Source organism: Pseudorca crassidens, chromosome 1, assembly GCF_039906515.1.
Source record: "Pseudorca crassidens isolate mPseCra1 chromosome 1, mPseCra1.hap1, whole genome shotgun sequence".
NCBI lineage: Eukaryota > Metazoa > Chordata > Mammalia > Artiodactyla > Delphinidae > Pseudorca > Pseudorca crassidens.
Genome location: NC_090296.1, coordinates 53,507,046 through 53,521,474, shown reverse-complemented (window position 1 = coordinate 53,521,474; position 14,429 = coordinate 53,507,046). Strand labels below are relative to the sequence as shown.

The 14,429-nt window shown below is 33.6% G+C and overlaps 1 protein-coding gene across 2 annotated transcripts in view; it reads right to left on the bottom strand.

Annotated features, from left to right (window-relative positions):
- Positions 1–14,429, bottom strand: part of MDGA2 (MAM domain containing glycosylphosphatidylinositol anchor 2) — an 829,686-nt gene that overhangs the window by 196,286 nt on the left and 618,971 nt on the right. Inside the window, exons 8-9 of one of the 2 annotated variants that reach the window (XM_067736879.1) lie at positions 11,746–11,892; positions 6,215–6,508 (exon numbers count right to left, since the gene is read on the bottom strand). In XM_067736879.1, the coding sequence (XP_067592980.1) occupies positions 6,215–6,508; positions 11,746–11,892 (441 nt within the window). The remainder of the gene's footprint in view (positions 1–6,214; positions 6,509–11,745; positions 11,893–14,429) is intronic. The other variant, XM_067736889.1, reaches the window with a different exon arrangement.

Sequence of the window (14,429 nt, the reverse complement as noted above, 5' to 3'; positions counted from 1 at the left end):
TCAAGTATCTTTTCTGACCACCATGCTATGACATTAGATAACAATTACAAGAAAAAAACTGTAAAAAAGACAAACACATGGAGGCTAAACAATACATTACTTAATAACCAAGAGATCACTGAAGAAATCAAAGAGGAAATCAAAAACTACTTAGAAACAAATGACAATAAAAAAAATGACAACCCAAAACCTATGGGATGCAGCAAAAGCAGTTCTAAGAGGGAAGTTTATAGCAATACAATCCTACCTTAAGAAACAAGAAACATCTCAAATAAACAACCTAACCTTACACCTAAAGCAATTAGAGAAAGAAGAACAAAAAAACCCCAAAGTTAGCAGAAGGAAGGAAATCATGATGATCAGATCAGAAATAAATGAAAAAGAAATGAAGGAAACAATTGCAAAGATCAATAAAACCAAAGGCTGGTCCTTTGATAAGATAAAGAAAATTGATAAACCATTAGCCAGACTCATCAAGAAAAAAAGGGAGAAGACTCAAATCAACAATTAGAAATGAAAAAAGGGAAGTAACAACTGACACTGCAGAAATACAAAGGATCATGAGAGATTACTACAAGCAAGTCTATGCCAATAAAATAGACAACCTGGAAGAAATGGACAAATTCTTAGAAAACCACAACCTTCCAAGACTGAACCAGGAAGAAATAGAAAATATAAACAGATCAATCACAAGCACTGAAATTGAAACTGTGATTAAAAATCTTCCAACAAACAAAAGCCCAGGACCAGATGGCTTCACAGGCGAATTCTGTCAAACATTTAGAGAAGAGCTAAAACCTATCCTTCTCAAACTCTTCCAAAAAATTGCAGAGGAAGGAACACTCCCAATCTCATTCTATGAGACCACCAACACCCTGATACCAAAACCAGACAAAGATACTACAAAAAAAGAAAATTACAGACCAATATCACTGATGAATATAGATGCAAGAATCCTCAACAAAATACTAGCAAACAAAATCCAACAACATATTAAAAGGATCATACACCATGATCAAGTGGGATTTATCCCAGGGATGCAAGGATTCTTCAATATACGCAAATCAATGTGATACACCATATTAACAAATTGAAGAATAAAAACCATATGATCATCTCAATAGATGCAGAAAAAGCTTTTGACAAAATTCAACACCCATTTATGATAAAAACTCTCCAGAAAGTGGGCATAGAGGGAACCTACCTCAACATAATAAAGGCCATACACAGCAAACCCACAGCAAATATCATTCTTAATGGTGAAAAACAGAAAGCACTGCCTCTATGATCAGGAACAAGAAAAGGATGTCCACTGTCACCGCTGTTTTTCAACACAGCTTTGGAAATCCTAGTCATGGCAATCAGAGAAGAAAAAGAAATAAAAGGAATACAAATTAGAAAAGAAGAAGTAAAACTGTCACTGTCTGCAGATGACGTGATACTATACATAGAGAATCCTAAAGATGCCACCAGAAAACTACTAGAGCTAATCAATGAATTTGGTAAAGTTGCAGGACACAAAATTAATGCACAGAAATCTCTTGCATTCCTATACATTAATGATGAAAAAATCTGAAAGAGAAATTAAGGAAACACTCCCATTTACCATAGCAACAAAAAGAATAAAATACCTAGGAATAAACCTTCCTAGGGAGACAAAAGAACTGTATGCAGAAAACTATAAGACACTGATGAAAAAAATTAAAGATGATACAAACAGATGGAGAGATATGATATGTTCTTGGATTGGAAGAATCAACATTGTGAAAATGACTATACTACCCAAACCAATCTACACATTCAATGCAATCCCTATCAAAGTACCAATGGCATTTTTCATAGAAGTAGAACAAAAATTTCACAATTTGTATGGAAACACATAAGGCCCCGAATAGGCAAAGCAATCTTGAGAAAGAAAAACGGAGCTGGAGGAATCAGGCTCCCTGACTTCAGACTATACTACAAAGCTACAGTAATCAAGACAGTATGGTACTGGCACAAAAACAGAAAGATAGATCAATGGAACAGGATAGAAAGCCCAGAGATAAACCCACAGACATATGGTCACCTTATTTTTGATAAAGGAGGCGAGAATATACAATGGAGAAAAGATAGCCTCTTCAATAAGTGGTGCTGGGGAAATTGCACAGCTACATGTAAAGAATGAAATTAGAACACTCCCTAACACCATACACAAAAATAAACTCAAAATGGATTAAAGAGCTAAATATAAGGCCAGATGCTATAAAACTCTTAGAGGAAAACATAGGCAGAACACTCTATGACATAAATCACAGCAAGATCCTTTTTGACCCACCTCCTAGAGTAATGGAAATAAAAACAAAAATAAACAAATGGGACCTAATGAAACTTAAAAGCTTTTGCACAGCAACAAGATGCACATAACAAGATGAAAAGACAACCCTCAGAATGGGAGAAAATATTTGCAAATGAAGCAACTTTGACAAAGGTTTAATCTCCAAAACTTATAAGCAGCTCATGCAACACAATATCAAAAAAAAAAAAAAGTATCCAAAAATGGGCAGAAGACCTACATGTACATTTCTCTAAAGAAGATATACAGATTGCCCACAAACAGGTGAAAGAATGCTCAGCATCACTAATCATTAGAGAAATGCAAATCAAAATACAATGAGATATCATCTCACACCAGTCAGAAGAGCCATCATCAAAAAAATCTAGAAACAATAAATGCTGGAGAGTGTGTGTTGAAAAGGGAACGCTCTTTCACTGTTGGTGGGAATGTAAATTGATACAGCCACTATAGAGAACAGTATGGAGTTTCCTTAAAAAACTAAGAATAGAAAAATCTTGCAACCCAGCAATCCCACTACTGTGCATATACCCTGGGAAAATTATAATTCAAAAAGAGTCGTGTACCACAATGTTCATTGCAGCTCTATTTACAATAGCCAGGACATGGAAGCAACCTAAGTGTCCATCGACAGATGAATGGGTAAAGAAGATGTGGCACATATATACAATGGAATATTACTCAGCCATAAAATGAAACAAAATTGAGTTATATGTAATGAGGTGGATGGACCTAGAGTCTGTCATACAGAGGGAAGTAAGTTAGAAAGAGAAAAACAAATACTGTATACTAACACATATATGTGGAATCTAAAAAAAAAAAAAAAAGGTTCTGAAGAATCTAGGGGCTGGACTGGAATAAAGACGCAGACGTAAAGAATGGACTTGAAGACATGGGGAGGGGGAAGGGTAAGCTGCGACGAAGTGAGAGTGTGGCATGGACTTTATTATATACTACCAAATATAAAATAGATAGCTAGTGGGAAGCAGCCTCATAGTATAGGGAGATCAGCTCAGTGCTTTGCGACCACTTAGAGGGGTGGGATAGGGAGGGTGGGAGGGAGACTCAAGAGGGAGGAGATCTGGGTGTATATGTATATGTATAGCTGACACTTTGTTATAAAGCAGAAACTAACACACCATTTTAAAGTGATTATACTCCAGGAAAGATTTAAAAAAAAAGAAAAACAACTGTTATGCAACAAGTCCTCAGATACTCCTGAAACCTAAATAATAAGAACTAGTTATGCAAGAAGCAAAATGTATGTGTGTGTGTGTATATATATATGCTTATTACATTTGTTATCATAACATATTTACTCAACACATTTTCTGAATAGCTATAATGTAAAATATATTATGCTGGGAATACAAAATATATAAAGCATAGCTTGTTATGCAACGATGTAACTAATTGCTGAGGATGACATAAACACGTGCACATATATATGTATATTTTGTGTGCATGTGTGTATGAAAATAAGTTAATATTTTATATTCTATATGAATCCTCACTTGTAGCATGGCTACCCCAGTTAAGCACAAATACCATATTATTTTCATACTTTTAAGAAGTCACCATAAAAGTTAAAATATTTATGATTTTAAAAATGTATCAGGATTCCTACATGGCTAGTTTTGCAGGAATAAGGCTTAGGTAGGCTTGCAAGCTGGACCTGCTAGCAGGGATTATGTGCCTGGAAAATGAATGCTTGACTCAGAAATATTCTGGAGTTCTTATCAGTTTTTGTACCTGGCAAATGCTCAGACACATAACTAGATTCTTCAGAAGAGTTGGGAATACATGAAATTAAGCTTTTTGAAAGACATGATGGCATCCTTATCTGAAACTGTCAAGACTGATGGCATCCAGCCACCTTTCTGGGTAGGCCAGGGAAGTTGCCTCTGAGACGAAGTGCTGTTAGATTATACCCCCTGCTCTGCAAAGTCACCTTGGGATGCAGATCTTTTTCTCTACATTAAATGAACTCGGCTTTGCCTATGTCTGTTGATGGCTTTCAGTCAATTACATCCTTGTGACACTAGAGACAACTGTGTCTATTTATCTTCATGTGCTATTATAGGATTGAATTTTAAGATCTTGTGCTGAACTTATTATCTATGAAATTTATTAGGAAGAAAAAAAAAGGAAATTTAGGTTGTCAATAGAATCCTGGAAGTTAGTATATTCTATGGAGATAAGAGATCCTGGTTCTTGAACCTTCAATTTAAAATTCCCTAGAGCCAGTGGGTTTCACAGCTTCCCCAGAGAGTGTGAGCAGGGTGAAAACGAATTGCCCTGTGGCTTTAGGAACACTGAAGCTTGGTGCATAACTCTGGAGGAAGCACACAATCCTGTGATTACCAATACGAATGAGGTGCTCCAAACTGTATCAATTTCCTCTGTGGTTACCTGAGTGTGTCTCTTATTTTCTGGAGAATTAAGGAGAGGTTTCGTTAAAAAAAAATTGTTTTTTTCTTTCTGAAACCTGTTTTCACGTGAACCTCCTACCCATGAGCTTATTATCATGAGTATAAAGGCCAGTGAGGAAAAAATGTAATGTTAAACTGTGGAATGGAACTTGCCACCTAAAAGCTGCATTCTTTAGAGATAAAACTAGTAATCAGTTGGAAATCAGCCAAGATATTTGACAAATAGAAGTTTGCATATTTATAGGATAAACAGCAGACTGAAATCTGAGTTTCTAAAGAACAGGGACAGGGAATGGTTAAGCAGCACCCAGAACACTGCTCCTCTCACCACTCATACTCCTCATACATAAGCCCATGTGTTGTTACCTGCCCCAAACATAATCCTTCCATATCTCAATTATCCTTCCAAATTTAAAGTCAGATCATCTAATCTGCCAGCATCCTTAAGTCTTATATAAAAATAGACATTTTGGACTAATTGCTATTTTCCAAGTTACAGAAGAACAACAGAAAGAAAACAACATCATTGTTTATTGAAGTGTATAGTTTCATCTACTTCATTCTTTTTCTTGAAGGCTTTGCCACCATGTAGTTAACAAATAATACATCAACTAAACTGTTCAGCAACACTCCTGGAGTTTGAACAGATTGTGTTTAGTTTGCTTCTTCTCTTTAACAATATCCACACTACCTGCTATCCAAAATACCAGGGCATCATCCTCTAATAACCCAACACCAGTGACATTGTTAAACTTCTTAATATCATGAATTTAGGTATTTTTAATACTAAAAGCAAATACAAAGTGCAGTATGTCTGCATTTTTTTTTGTTAGAACTCTAACAGTGATTTCATTGAAAATAGTTAAAAATCTATCATATTCAGCTCTCACAGTTAAACAATTATCTGTGGAGAAAGTCAAGCAAAACTTTAGCTCCTAATATCTGCCTGAATTATCTATATATTACTAGATAATTATGTAATCTACTCTTACAACTTCAGATTGCACACAGCATTGCAATGATTATGTCTCCACAATTTAAGCAAAGGGATGCCTTGAAATAGGTGGATAATTTGGGCAAAGGGCACGCAATTGCTGAAGCAGAAACATAAACTATGAAAACAAAAGAGTATTATAATCTGAATTAGCAATTACTTCCAATCTCCATTTTGCTTCATTGCACATGGCCAGTATTTAACCATTAGGCTTGTTGATTCTTTGGCATTAACCAATGACATAACACCATCATAATCATCACACACATACTAATACAATTCTTTTCCATTAGTGTGTATTAGTTCAAATAATAGGCAGATTTAGGGAAATTATAGTTTAAATTGGGTAGCAATAATGTAGAAATATTGTTTACTAATCCAACTCCAAAAATCACCTCATTTTCTTCCCTTGTCCCCCCCAATCTCGAAATACATAGAAAAAAATGTACTTACACTGCACGATGAGCTGCACCAAGGCTTCTCTTGGTTTCACATTAAATCCATTGTACTGGCTGGTCTGACATCGGTACATTCCTGACATTTCCCTAGATACATTCACAATCCTCAGTGTTCCATCATAACTCTCCATTTGCATTGACCCATCAGGCATTGCAACTTCTTTATCCGCTCTAGACCAAAGGATGATGGGTTTAGGTTTTCCAGTTACTTGACACTGCAGTTCTATTGTGTCTCCTTCTCTGGTGACCAAAGGTGATTTTTCCTGTGGAACAGTCAGATTGGGTGGAACTTGAAATGGGAAAAAGAAAATTTTTCAAGGTTAGTATGTACCGGTAAAGCATATTCAAACACAGAAAATCATAAGGAAACAACTTCTGCTGGTTGAAGATGTGTGACAATTCAGATGACAAAAATTACAGAGACCTTGGGGATGGGTGGCACTTACCCTCACTTAAAATAATTCTAAATTGTTTTCGTAGAACTTTCTCAAATGAGGTCTTCAAACATTAGCAAAATAAAGCATTACATTGGAACTCGAATGGTCAACATAAGAACAATCTACTCAATGACTTGTCATTATCAGCCATTAACTGGGTCTTTAAGATCTGCATTTCACAGAAGAGTGATCCTACTTGCTGAGGTAAGATTTAGCTTTTCAGTCTTCTGCTTCCTATGCTGTTATCTCTTATCCAAGGATGGTATAAGAAAGGGATAAGAGACATTATAGACTTAGCAGGCACAGTGAATGCAACAGGAAAGAGAAAAAGAAGAACCTCTGATATAAAACCAGAAGTTCTAAATTTGGTTTAGAAACTGTTGCCAAACTGCTAAGGTTTAGGATTCGTTCTCTCCCTCGAGGAAATGAAATGGAACAACTGACTACAATGCCACACTCTGACAATCCAGTGTATTGTTCTTTTTGACTTTTAATATTTTTTGACATTTTAATTTCAAATGACTTCACTTTAAGATTTTGAGATCACTGTACATAGTCTGTCATGATGCTGCCACTATTTCTGTAAAATTAATTTTAAGTGAGTTTTCAAAAATATATTTCAATAATCTAAGAATTTAATTTTCTCAAGTAAAGCTAATTTCTGAAGATATTTATGAGAAAATTAGATTGATTTTAAAGGAACTTACCTTACTGTGCTGGAATATATTTATGTTAGGGTTTGGTGAAAAATGAATAAGAGGCAAGTACTACTCAATGAGTTTTCCTACAAACCGTATCACCTGTTCCACTGGAAGACTTTTACTTCTCATACAAATGTGTATGAATTCAAAAGTATTTATGCAATAGGACATCTATCAAAAAAGCACGGGCTAAACTAGAAGGGCAGAATAAGAATAACCAGAAATATATGAATAATTCTATCATTGTGATAAATGTCATATGCTTCCCCTCTTTGGAGTTAATACAGAATATGGACAAAAAAGGCAAAGGTTTTATTCTCCCTTCTAGCATTACTGTGCTCCAGTGCCCAGGAACAAAAACAAATATAATTAATTTTTAAAGTACTTTTCAACTAATATTGAAATGTTGTTTCTCTTTATTACACATAGAGAAAAATAAATTTAAGTACAAAGTGATATGAGAATTAGTTATCTTGCTATTTAAATATCTTCATGTCTTTTTCATTTAATTCCTTCATTTACTTCTAATTAAAAAAAACAAAGTAAATAATTTTAGCATCTTAGAAATCAGAAAATATGAAACACTAACCACTACCTTCTTGAAGTAGATATATATATATTCTAGGAACTGGCATTAACAAAAAACATGTTTAAAAATGGCTGCATTTTTAAAATCTCCATGATTAGATAATTTACTCTTGTAAATATAAACAACTAAATAATTTAGTTAAATAATTTGTTCTTTTTGAAGTGAACCACCAGGGAATGATGCAATTCTAAATAAGCATCATCTAGTAACAATAGGATTGAAAGAAGCTGCAATATTTATTCACCCTCCATTAGAAAGGACACAGAATAACAGCAATAACCTCAGCATTTAACATTAATTATGCTCCTACTGTGTGCCAGGCATAGTTAGGGATTTTACATTTTCATTAATTCTCATGACAATCCTAGGATCAAATATTTAATATTAAAATTTAACAAATGAGAACACTGAGAATGAGAGGATAAATACTTTGAACAGAACTCAAATTGAGGCCAATTTATAGCAGGTGGCCAATGCAGAGATATGAACCCTGAAGCAGGCTCCAGTAAAGTATGGTGTCTGGAATGAATAACTTGAGTTAGTACTGGACTCTTGCTCATAATTAGTCTGTTCTTATGGACAAACTGGACCAGTTTTACCTGCCCATCTCTTGGTTACTGTTTCAGGGACAATAAAAAAGAGTCAAGGTAGAAATGCGAGGGAGTAAATAACACATATGTTGCAAATTACCTTATCTATCTGTCTTACATCTTATATGTCTATTTTAAATATCTGTATCTACCTGTATGAGAATAATTCCCGTATACAAGTCAAAACTTCTTATAAGATATACCACTCCAAATAAATATCCAAATTATGATACATTTATGTGAAATAAATGAAAAGAAATTATACATTAAAAGATTATTTAATGGAATGTTATTATTTGAAATCGGAAGATTTCATCTCTTCCAAAAACAAACCACATGACCTTGGCCAAGCTTAAGCACTCTGAGTATAAATTTCTTCACTTTTGAAACTAAGAATTTATACTTTACCAGCTCCAAGGTTATTAATGTTCTGACTATAGGAACAGTAAAAAGTTAAAGATAGGAGTGGGGCTAATAATAAGTATCTATTTTCTAACTTAATAAGATGAATATTCAAAGATCTTATTACATTAGGCCAGTCTAACAAAAACAGATCCTTGACTAGCTATATTTTTTTAAGTTTATCATGCTAGATAGTTCAAAAACTCCCTTGTTAATGTATGTTATTCATTTGTTAGATAAACTTTTGTCCCGATGTAATCAAAATTATAGAAATGTAAACCTCAGTTTCAATCTAGGTAAGTTACAAGTTGATTTTTTAATAAATTTGCTCATTTTAAAATAAACACTGAAGCCTAATTAAAATAAAGTTTATTTTCCATCTCTTCCATGAGGCTTTTTAAATCTTGATTTCAGAGTTAACCCTTTCTTTGCAACTTTCTTGGACAAGAAGGTCTTAAAACTTGTCATAGTTTTTATAGACTTCTCTCTCTCTCCACATTAAATTTTCCATTCTCTAGAATGCTCTAAATTATTATCATAATTTTTCTGTCAGGAGATTTTGTTTGTTCTCATGAATATCTCTCTGTTTTGCATGTTTATAATGTGAACTGTAACTTTACCCCAAGGTTCTTCCAGTCGATGATTGCAGCCTACTACTATTTTCCAAAAGTCTTGCAAATCCCCAAACCTAAGCACTATTTATTTCTTGACTTAGTTGTTAGTTAATTATCAGGACACTTGATCTGCTAATTAAAAACAATAGACTTTTCTTTGTTTCACCATCTTCTAACTCACCACTTCCAATCAGCAGCTTTGGTTTCTCTATCAAAAATATCTCTCATAACAGCCTATTTCTTCTTATGGCTACAGGTAGCTTTCTTAGTATAAGTCATCCTTATCTCTTCTTGTGACAGTGTCCTAAGTGGTCTTTCTGCTGCCAGTTTAATTCTTCCAGGCCTCCTGCTTCTGTGTCATAAACTTTATCAACATAAATAAAATCATGTTCCTGTAACTATGAAAAACTTCAATCCTCAATGAGTGTGCTCATCATAATACTGCTTTAATTAAAAAAAATAATAATTGAAAACAGCCTGACAGATTAACTAAAAAAAATCGTGGTACAGTCACATAATAGATTATGATGCAGCCTTTTAAAATGATGATGTAATAGACCCACATTTATTGACAAAGATATTTATATTGTTAAGCAAGAAAAACATGCTAGTGAATAGCTACAACTACTATTAAAAAGTGAGTAAAGCATGTTACTGAGAAGTATGTACAGTATCACATTTTTATATAAAAAAAGACATATGCTAATAACTGATAACAGAGAGTTTCTTAAACGGAGAATATACATGATTCATCTTTATACTTGCAGCATCCCACACTCTATTTTACACATGATAGGAACTCAGTAAAAATGTTTATACCAAATGTACAAATTAAGACAGTGAGGCAGTTGAGCACTGATTTATGGAAGAGAACAAGATTTACATGGGGAAAAATGTAGAGGAAAAGAAAGCCCAGAAGGAACTATACCAAAACACTAACAGTGGTTCTCCCTGAGTGTGGGATTATTGGTAATTTTTTTTTGGTATATTGTTCATTTTTCATTCTTCTATAATATGTGCTATGCATATTAGCATATTATAGTCTTCAAGAAGCCCAGAGAAAATTAAAATGTTAATGCAATCTATTATCCAAAGCTCATTTGATGAAAACTCCACTTTTTAATAACAACAAGTATATCACTCTAGACATGGTATTCTAGAAACATAGTCTTAGAAGTGCTCCTCTAGAATCACTCACTCCTACAACACTCATCACTTACAATTTCACTGACTAGTGTGAACCTCAGTGCCCTTGCAGTTCTTTCCTGTATTTGGCAAGTCAGGCCCTTGTCTTCTAGCACCCCCTACCTGCCCCGTGTGTTGAGATTCAGTTCAAAGTTACCACTTATGTGATGATACTTTGCCTACCCCTAGGCTGAGTTTGTTGCTCACTCTTCTTGACCACATATTATGTTGTATACCCATTTAACCTGTACTCGAAGCTTCACCCTGTATCTTCTTCCATGTCTATATCCCTGACCAGATAGCTCCTTGAAGGCACAGAGTGTCTAACTCTATCTCTAAAGCCTAATGCCCTGCTTTCCTGGATGGCACAGACCAGGAAGTCATGAAATAATTGAGGAAGGAAGAGGGGGAGAGAGGGCAAGAGGGTAAGAAGGGAAAAAGATATAAATCTGTGAATATAAAAGAAATAAATGTAATAGATAAAAATCATGAACATTTTAAAAAAGTAATAAATAACAATGTAAAGTAATAATTCTATATAATTAGTAATCCATACAGCTAGCAGAATCTCCTCTAAAATATATTGTTAGTATAGATTTCAGATGCAATAGATCTTCAAATCTGTGAAGGCGTGTGAGAGATAAGAGAGTAAAAAAAGGATTCGTATAGTTTTCCTTTTCTTTCTCCTTTCATTTAAGATTTGGATAGGTAAGTTGTAAATTTAAAAAACAAACGAACAGAAAACAAACAAAAGAGCCAATTTGAGGACATGACATTTAATTTTGTCATGATGTTTTTATGCTCTTTCTCTAATCAACTAAATTATTTTTTCTTAAAATATTGTCTCACAATGAAAATGTTAAATTAAGTAGAAAAATTTGAAATGTCTGCAACTTGTGAGATTTACTCATAATGCATTTGCTAGAAAAAAGTCCCTCCTAATAAAAACACAAAGATACATTCTTTGACATATAGTCTATACACTGTCCTTGCTTTGATTTTTCTTACCTGAAATGCTACTGTAGGAGATGCTATAATCGGAGAAACTTAAAAAACATGGTATGGCACCAAAACTTCTCATTCCAAACATAAAAAAAAATAGACAAGTAATATGAACAAACTGGTTCTCTGTCAACTTTTCCACTGTATCACAGACTGTAAAATAAAGTAAGTATAGAAAATAAAAATGCTTCCATTTCTTCATTGGGAAGGAAGGTGAGGAAATTTAATCTTCAGTTTTTACTCAGAAAATGGCTGGCTTATTTTTCCTACTCAAAAGAATACAGGGGAAGGTTAGTTCATCTCAACTACATGAGAAAATATCATGCTGTTTGAAACAAACACATAAGAATATGCTTATTATGAACTTACTGGTTTAAATATGTAAATATGCATAGTTCACTTTAATAGTAGATGTTTAAACAAAAGATATACTTCTTTTAATACATTATAATTTTTTATAATAAACTAAGTAATAAGTAGAATTGTCTCCAGAAGGACAACCAGACTCATATTTTCAAGAATCTTAAAATAAGTATGGCACTAATTCAATCATATTTGAATTTAGGGGGAGAAGTAGTTTATAGCACATATGTAGTTCTAGAGTAGAATATATAATCTACATTTAAAGCATAAGTAAATAAGACCAAAAATATTGTTTATGAAAGTGAACCCCAGAAGTCAGAATTCAAGAATTCTCATGCTGACTATGTATATATACACACATGTAAAAAAGTTAAGACTCAAGTAAATAGTGAATTTGTAGACTCAACTAATCCAAATGAACCAAATTTATTGTATTATTTAGCCTTCAAAAACAACAGGTGAGGTAAAAAAATTTATTATAGACTTGATGTGAGTTTCATCCTTGGTGATCTACTGATTGAAACTCCAAGCTTAGCTATATCCTTATTGCACACCACATAGTTTTAAAGGAAAGATACCTCTATCACACTTGAGTGCTTTCTCAGTGTCCGAGTCAGCAGTTCTCAATTGTTTTTTCCAACACATTACAGATTAGCTTTGTAAGCATGAGACTTGTACATGGATATAGTCAGATTTCGAGGTTTTGAAAAATCACAAAATAATTTTACATGGAAGCAAAGAACTGAATAGTTTGCAACTGCAACCACTATCAATGGCACATCAGTAATACCTTCTCATAATGGACTATGGGATAAGTAAGATAAGCCTTTGGTTAAGTGAAATTGTCAGCATCTTGTAACTCCACTCAATTCTCTTCCATTCAATTAAGTATCTTCAATGTAAGTGAGAATAATATCAATACTGTAATCTGTATTTTAAAACCTCCATACACTAATAGTGGAACTATTCTAATTCTCATGCACCTCATAGCTGATTTGATGAGCACACACTAAGATTTGGAATAACTGCCTTAATACATGGAATTTTTAAGAATAAGTGGTCATTGAGAAATATTCATATGATGATATAAGGTAAATCTGAGAATTCCCTTCAACTTAAAAATAATTCTAATCCAAATCCCCAAAATACTTTTTAAACTAATAAGCTTGACCCATTTTCTTAATAATTATATGTCAATTAAAATGTATAGTAAGATGTGCTTGAAAAATATTCAAGGTGACAAAAGAAATCCAACATGCTAAAGACTCCTCATTTACTAATGGATTTGCTCATATTTGCTTTCTTTTAGAGACCATGACGGGTAACAATATTTGATGAAAGACAGAGACACTCTAGAGCTCATTTCTCATGAAAGAAATAAAGGTTGCCAATGGATACTTCCTGTTTTGTAAAAACAGAGACAATACGGTGATTTATATGATATGCAGCACATAGAGTATTTCTGCAATTGTTGTCGTTTTAAAATATGCAGAACTTCCCTGAGCCAAAGGTTAATATAATAATATATTGCATTGCTGCACTTCCTTCTGAATTATCTTCCCCCATATAAATGGATCACTAAAATCTAATTGACAAATGCTTCTTCCTCGTCCTAAAAAAATCTTACCATTTCTGAATTAATCTCTCTTAAAAATCCTATTATTCTACCAATCAAATAGCTTTAGTAGCTCCCCATTTTCTAGAACGTCTAAATCCCATTGTTTATTTTCCATTTTACCTGCCAACCCTTATTAAGCCATAGTGCTTCTGTGAAAAGCTCGCTATTCAATTTTGATAGGTCTCTTGGTCTGTTTAACACTTGGCTCATTTCCTACGCCTTGCCTTCCTTCCTTCACTCCAGGAATGACTTTCCCGTCATAATACCCATCCAATGATTTCCCATTCTTCTAAGACCCAACTGAAACTTCCTGTTCTCTTAAGTCTCCTGATTTCTGTATCTTTTATTCATCCTCCATGTCTCTGAATTATAGTGTATCTGATTTATTCTATCTATGTCACGACAAAATGTCTACTCTTTTACATAAGTAGCCAAAACATTCTGAGGTCAGTGCTAGGCTTTATCTAGTTCCTCAGAAAATAGCTCCCACACCATGTGATATTTTAAAGTATTTCAGAGGTGCTTAATAAATTCATGATTAATTGATGGAGCACCAATCAAGGTTACTAAGCAACCAAAGTAAGAAAACTATTGATGAATAATCACCTCTTGATTATCAAAGGCTTAATTATAAAGTATATAAATTTCAAGATCATTTTCACATATCAACTCTATTTTTAGTTTAAAAAAACACAAAAACCATAGGTTT